General features: G+C 44.1%; 1 protein-coding gene across 1 annotated transcript in view; it reads left to right on the top strand.

The window, feature by feature from the left end:
* The first annotated feature begins 2,268 nt into the window (after positions 1 to 2,268).
* The window catches only part of Trit1 (tRNA isopentenyltransferase 1), a 51,167-nt gene continuing 45,960 nt past the window's right edge, over positions 2,269 to 7,475 (top strand). The window contains exon 1 of the mRNA XM_013016738.1: positions 2,269 to 2,445. Coding sequence (XP_012872192.1) covers positions 2,269 to 2,445 — 177 coding nt within the window. The remainder of the gene's footprint in view (positions 2,446 to 7,475) is intronic.

The raw sequence follows: 7,475 nt of genomic DNA, 5'->3' as shown, positions 1-7,475 counted from the left end.
AAAAAAAAAAAAAAGTGTGTGTGTGTGTGTGTGTGTGTACTAGGAATTAAACTCAGAGCCCTATATATGGGGGCAAATGTTCTGCCACTCCAGAAATCAGATTGGCTAACAAAAAGTTGGTCAAATAGGTGTCCAGGTACTTTTTATGCACATTTCTTTGCTCTTTGGCTGCTGCATTTACCTCTTGAGGGAAGCAGATGGAATATTATGATTATAATAAGACAAAATATTCAACAAATGGTGGTTGTTATGTGCCAGGCATTTTCCAGACACTTTTTTCATTATTTTATTTTCTCTTTATGGCAACCCTGAGAAGAATGTAATGACAAGAATACAGAAGTTGAGAGGTGAAATTAGAGGCTTGGAATGTAATCTAGTTATGGAGCCTATGACTAGTTCTGGGAAGTCCTATCTCCCCCAATAAAAGAAAAAAAGTGAATTTAATAAAAAGTCACACAACATATAAGTTAAAGAGTTGGGATTTGAACTGAAGTTCACTGTATTTCTTTCTTTCTTTTCCCCCAGTCCTGAGGTTTGAACTCAGGGCCTGGGTGCTATCCCTAAGCCTCTTTGTGCTCAAAACCAGTGCTCTACCACTTGAATCACAGCATCACTTTGACTTTTTCTGAGTAGTTCATTGGAGATAAGAATCTCATGGATTTTTCTGCCTTGTCTAGCTTCTAATGTCAATCCTCAGATCTCAGCCTCCTGAGTAAGTAGGATTACAGGCATGAGCCACTGAGCTGGCTTGAAATTCATCTTATTCTAATGTCTTTTTTTTTTTTTTTCGGATGTTCCTTTTTTAGTTTTGGTGCTGGTACTGGGGGCTTACACAGAGCTTAAGCTGGCTCTAGTAGCTTTTCCCCCTACTTTTCAAAGCTGGTCCTCTAACACTGAGCCATATCTTTACTTCCAGTGTTTTTACTGGTCAGTTGAAGAGTCTCAGAGTTTTCTGCTCTGGCTGGCTTCAAACTGAGGTCCTGAGTAGTTAGCATTACAGGAATAAGCCACTGACACCTAGCTGTTTTTGTTTTGAGACAGGATTTCATTATGTAGTCCATGATGGCTGGCCTCAAATTCATAAAAATCATGTTTCAGACATTTGAGTGCTGAGATTGCAGGAATGTACCATAAAGCCAGTTTATAGTTTGTTGTTTTCTTTGGTTCTGGGGACTGAACCCCAGAACCTTATGGATATGAGGCAAATGCTCTACCACTGAGCTACAACCCAGTTCAGAAAACCTTTTTTTTTTTTTTTTTTTTAAACAGGTCTTAGGGCTTCCATTAGGCCTGGGCACTGTAGCTGAGCTTTTTTTGCCCAAAGCTAGTGCTCTATCATTTGAGCCACAGTTTCACTTTGGTTTTTTGGTGGTTAATTGGAGATAAGTCTCAGGGATTTTCCTGCCAGATCTGGCTTTGAACTACTATCCTCAGTTTTCAGTTTCCTAGGCATGAGCCACTAGTAAGGGCTTTCCCAAAACTGTTTTTGAAACGGACGTGTGCAAACTCTTAAACCTTGGTCCGTATGGTCCTAAGTTTTCCCATCCTCACTGGAATCTAAGGATTGTCAGTGCTTTATCCTTTCTGCATTCCTTTCATTTCCTTTTCTAGTTTTCTGAATTGTTGTTTACTTGCTTGTTTTTCTGTTCTCTTTTCATATCTTTTGTATCCTTTGGCCAAGAGGATGGAAAATTTTGTCCTACCTTCTGATTGCATCTGAGGTTGGGAAGTGAAAACATTTAGAGCAGCCGCCCTTGTGTGAGAACTGAGCAGGTCTAGTTGTGGAGAATGTCACGCCTTTTACCTCCCTACCTTCAGCACCAAACAGGCAAGTCATTTAATGATTGAGGTGGGGTGAAGGGGAGAGGGAGGAGTCTATTCTGTAACAGAACTGTGCTTGCTAGGCAGAAGAGATACAGCAATAACCTAAACATAATTTGTCCTTTGTCTTTAAAGTCAGACAATAAAATACACCAGAGGCTAATTTACAATAGTGATATAAAAGAATTGGGTGTCTTAAAGAAAGAAAAATTGCACAGATCTGCTTGGATGGAGCTGCCATTCCTCTTTTAAGAGAGCAGGTAGTTGAAGTTCAGATACTAACAGCTAGTTTAGGGCAGTCTTCTAGTGACCCTCGATAGTCTAGGCACCTTTGTCTCCAAGCTCCCTCCTCCCTAGGGCTTTCCCTGAAGAGCCCGAATTCCGCGCAGGCGCACTGACTGTTGCCATGGTGACAGAGGCTCCGGCGCAGGCGCAGAGGAAACCAAGATGGCGGCAGCGGCTGCGGCTGCCCGAGCGCTTCCTGTGGGCTCTGGGCTCCAGGGTCTGCAACGCACGCTGCCGCTTGTAGTGATTCTCGGGGCCACCGGCACTGGCAAGTCCACTCTGGCCCTGCAGCTAGGCCAGCGGCTCGGTGGCGAGATCGTCAGCGCTGATTCCATGCAGGTATGGCCCTGTGGCTGGCCCCGGGCTTGGGAACCTGGGAAGGCGCGTGCAGGCCTTGGGAGAGTGGACACCGGCTCGCGTGGTCGTGGGGAGTGACCTCCGAGCTTCTGCCAGCCGAGGAGGTTGGTGAAGAGAGCCCACTAGGCCCACATGTGCCGAACCTTTCTCCTTTGATCATCTGATTCACTTCCCACGATGTTACTCTAACTCTCGATACTATTGTGATCTCCACTTAGGGGGTTGACTTTGGGGCCTGGACAAATGAAACGGCTCTCCCCTTGTCACATAGCGCGGAGGAAATACATAGTGGAGGAAATGGTGTTTCACCTTAGGAAGTTGACTCTACTAGTAAATATCTTTTCAAGTGGCAGTTATTCCAGAGCTTTTTGTTGTAATTCTCACCTTAATACGCTGAGATCAGAATAAGTAAAATGCACCTTTCAGTGTGTACTGGGGCCGTGGAACTGGGCGGTCAGTCAGAAGACTTATATTCTAGTCAGATTCTGCCATTGGCCACGTGGCTTGGGATTCACAGTGTCCTTTATTTGGGTGTTATTTGTGAAGTGGCTGGAGTGATTAATAAAGAGATCGTGAGTGCTACAGTGAAGAGCAGGACGACCTTCCCGAAAAAGGCCAGAGGTATGATAAATACAGAATAAAGATTTTTAATCCTGTGGCTGAGCTAAGGGAGAAGGTTGTTTCCTTCTCTAAGCTGGGAAGCAAGGAATATAGTTTTTCATGTGGGAGCATTTGTGCTTGATTGAGAATGGGTGAATGAATCTAGCAGAGGAATTATAACAACTATTTGCTGGAGAGAATTTGCAGTATGAATGTACGTCGTGTAAATAAGATGTTGGACATGAAATGTCTATCTGTAAACCGAGCATCAGAAAGGTCCATGCTTCTCATTCCACCCCTGAGTCTCCTGGCCTGGTTTCTACCCCAATTGGTTCACTTGGGGTGACAAGAACATCAGCACACATGAAATGATAAGGTAATTCCGCAAACATTTGTTTATAATGTATTTGCTGCTAACTTTAGGAGACAGAATTTAGCTCAAATCCCAGCCTTTTACAACTTCAGCCTAACATCTCTGTGACTTTATTTTATTCTTCTGAAAAATAGGAGGGACAAGAGCAATAACACAACATTATTGTGGTTAAATGAGATAACACTATGTGAAACAGTAAGTACAATTTATAGCACACAGAACTAAAAATATGGTGATTATTTTCTGCAAGAACCTATTGCAGAGATAAAACCATAATCCCTGTATTTAAGGAGTTTAGTCTGGTTAGACGGGAAACATGGCAGAGTAAGTATTTATGGTGCTTTGCAAGGTGGACAGGATTGGGAGAGGAGAAAAACTGTAAATAGGTTTTATGGTAAGCTGTTAAATATACAGTTTCTTTTCTTTCTTGCTTTCTTTCCTTCCTTGCTTTCTTTCCTTCCCTTCCTTCCTTCCTTCCTTTCCTTCCTGCCTGCCTGCCTGCCTTCCTTTCCTTCCTTCCTTCCTTCCTCTCTTTCTTCCTTTCCTCCCCCCCTTTCTTTCTTCCTTTCTTTCTTTCTTGGTCCTGGGGCTTGAATTCAGGTTGGGGCACTGTTCCTGAGCGTTCTCAAGGGTAGTGCTTTACCATTTTGAGCCACAGCTCAACTTCTGGCTTTTGGTGGTTAATTGGAGATAAGATTCTCACAGATTTTCCTTCCTGGGCTGGCTTTGAACTACAATCCTCAGACCTTAGCCTCCTGAGTAGCTAGGATTACAGGTGTGAGCCACTAGCACTCGGCTTAAATATACTTTCTGAGAAGGAAGAAATCAGTGAAGGTTGGCATGGTTATGGAAAACTCTCTAAAATAGGGCTTGAAAAATAGATCAAGGGCTGGGAAGGTGGCTTAGTGGTAGAGTACTTGCCTCGCATGCATGAAGCCCTGAGTTCAGTTCCTTAGTACCACATAAACAGAAAAAGCCAGAAGTGGTGCTATGGTTCAAGTGGTAGAGTGCTAGCCTTGAGCAAAAAAGAAGCTCAGGGACAGTGCCCAGGCTCTGAGTTCAAGCCAGGACTGGCAAAAAAAAAAAGGAAAATAGACCAAGTTTGGATAATAAGAAAGAAGACAAAGCATACCAAAGGAAGGAACATGAATGAAGATTTTAGAAAGTAAATAGTCATAGTGAATATGTGAGATGGTAAAGGAGACTTTCATAGGGAGGTATGGACCAGGAGATGAGTAGTATGAGAAAGGTAACATGGCAAAACATCAGTCTATAAGCAGTGTGTGATGAATTGGACTGGTAGGATGGGGCATATAAAATTTTTGTGTGGTGGGCTGGGAAGGTGGCTCAGCGGTAGGGTGCTTGCCTGCATGCATGAGGGCCTGGGTTCGATTCCTCAGCACCACATAAGCAGAAAAAGCCAGAAGTGGCGCTGTGGCTCCAGTGGTAGAGGGCTAGCCTTAAGCTGAAGAGCTGAGGGACAGCACCCAGACTCAGAGTTCAGGCCCCATAACCAGCAAAAAAAGAAAAAAGAAATAAAAAACTTTTGTGTGGTATAATTATAAATCTGACACATCAGAATCTCATATCAGTGGATGGTGCCTGTAATCCTAACTACTCTGGAGGCTGTGATCTGAGGATTACAGTTAGAAGCCAGGCAGGGTGGGAAAGTCTGTGGGACACTTGATTTCAAATTAGCTAGCAAAAAACAGAAGTGGTGCAATGTCTCAAGTGGTATTGCACTAGCCTTGAGCAAAAGAAGCTCAGGGACAGAATTTAGGCCCTGAGGGCTGGGAAGGTGGCTCAGCGGTAGAGCACTTGCCTTGCATGCTTGAGGCCCTAGGTTCAATTCCTCAGCACCACATAAGCAAAAAGAAAAAAGCCAGAAGTGGCGCTGTGGCTCAAGTGGTAGAGTACTAGTCTTGAGTTGAAGAGCTGAGGGACAGTGCCCAGGCCCAGAGTTCAGGCCCCACGACCGGCCCCCCCCCCAAAAAAAAAAAAAAGAATTTAGGCCCTGAATTTAGACCTTCAAAAAAAAATAAAAACAAAAAATGTATGTTTGCTTTTTATTTTGCACACGCGGGGGTGGGGGCAGGGCTGTTGGTGGGGAGAGATGGTACTTAGGTTTTAATTTGGTGTCTCACACTTGTTAGGCAGGTATTCTAACACTTGAATCATGTCCTCAGCCCCTACATAGGTTTGTTTTTGTTTTTTAATCTTTATAATAACTTTAAAAGTGGGCTGGGAAGGTGGCTCAGTGGTAGAGCGCTTGCCTTGCATGCCTGAGGCCCTGGGTTCGATTCCTCAGCACCACATAAGCAAAAAAAAAAAGCCAGAAGTGGCACTGTGGCTCAAGTGGTAGAGTGCTAGCCTTGAGCTGAAGAGCTGAGGGACAGCGCCCAGGTCCAGAGTTCAGGCCCCATGACTGGACCAAAAAAAAAAAAAAGAATCTTTGTATCTGTGCTCATTAAAGATTTTGTTAGTTTTCATTGATAAAGGTAATTTTGTATTCTCCCTCCCATGTAGCTCTACTTTAGCTCTACTTTCCCTTACCTTTCCTCTGTAGTCCTTATATCTGAGCCACAATACCAATAATTCACTCTTAAATAATATTTTCCTCTTTTCTTTTCTTTTTTCTGGTCCTAGAGTTTGAACTCAGAGCCTGAGCGCTGTCCTTGAGCCTGTGTGTGCTCAAGGCTAGCACTTTACCACTTGAGCCACAGCACCACTTCCGGCTTTTTCTGTTTTATGGTACTAAGGAATCAAACCCAGGGCTTCATGCATACTAGGCAAGCACTCTACCACTAAGCTACCTTCCCAGCCTGCTTTTCCCTTTGTTGTTGTTTCCCCCCATTTATACTTTCCTCTTTATGCAATTAGAACAGCTCTCTTACATAGTTTTCTACTTTTCTCCTCCCATCCATTCTTATTACCTGCTATTCTTACCTCGTAACTACATTGTCAAAACATCATTTGTTTTTCTTTGTTGTTGTTTTTCTCCTTTGTTTGCATGTGTGTTTATCTGTTCAAAACAGCCAAACCAAATTAAACAAAATATAAATTTTCATGCATATGTGTACCCACATACTTCTCTGGGGTGCGATAGGCTTTGGGTGTCAGCTAATTTGAAGGGTCTGGGTAAGGGGCTCTGACCCACTTGGCAGTAAATATATGAAAGAAGGGGACAGGTCCAGGAGGTTGAATACTTAGTAAATCTCTGCCTGAAAACTTCATTGCCACCCTGGCTTCAGAGGATAGGCTTCGTTCCTGGCCCGGGAGGGTAGAGCTCCCAACAAGTCTTGTGCCTTTGGTATCCCAGCTGCCTCTAAGGGTACTTCTGCCAGGCATTTTAAGCAGCAGCTGCTCTCCACCATGGACAACTACAGCGGCTGCCACACATGTTTCTGTGTGCCTCCCAAGGGAGGCTCTAGCCTCAGCCACCCATCTCTGCCAGGTGTCTCAAATAGCTGCCTCTGGCATCTAAGCTGCTAAGCTGCCTTTGCAGTTCTCAACTTCAACTTCTCTGTGGGGCCATCTCATTCTCTCTCTCTCTCTCTTTCTCTCTCCCTCTCTCTCTCTCTCTCACACACACACTCTTTCCCTTTCTCCCCTCACACACAAATTCAATGGCAAGGTGTTGTGAAACTCCTTGAACCATGTTGTCCCTTGTTCTCAGGCTCCCAGAAGAACTCAGTCTTAAACAATGGGCACTGTCTCAAGATGGCATCTGACTATTGCTCTCTAAGGTAAAGGGAGTGACAGACTGCCTTTATTCACCAAGGATTGGCCTGCAACACTGGGGTAATCGCTGTCTCACAAATCCCTAAAACTGGGATTAAGACTTGTGGGATGTGTAGGTTTTTCCCACAGCTAGAATTGGCAGTCTGTCACCAAGACTATATTACCTTGTGATTGAATCTTCACCTTCCCCAAACTCTTCCAGAGAGCCAAGGATAGGCTTGGAACTTCTTATTGTTTTTCATCAGTTGGATTGGTTTCTCTGTAGTTTTCTCCCTTCTTCTTCTTCTTCTTCCTCTTC

The sequence above is a fragment of the Dipodomys ordii genome, unplaced genomic scaffold (assembly GCF_000151885.1).
Source record: "Dipodomys ordii isolate 6190 unplaced genomic scaffold, Dord_2.0 Scaffold33, whole genome shotgun sequence".
NCBI classification, from domain to species: domain Eukaryota; kingdom Metazoa; phylum Chordata; class Mammalia; order Rodentia; family Heteromyidae; genus Dipodomys; species Dipodomys ordii.
The sequence above is the reverse complement of the archived record's forward strand: the minus strand, read 5'-3'. Positions and strand labels throughout refer to the sequence as shown.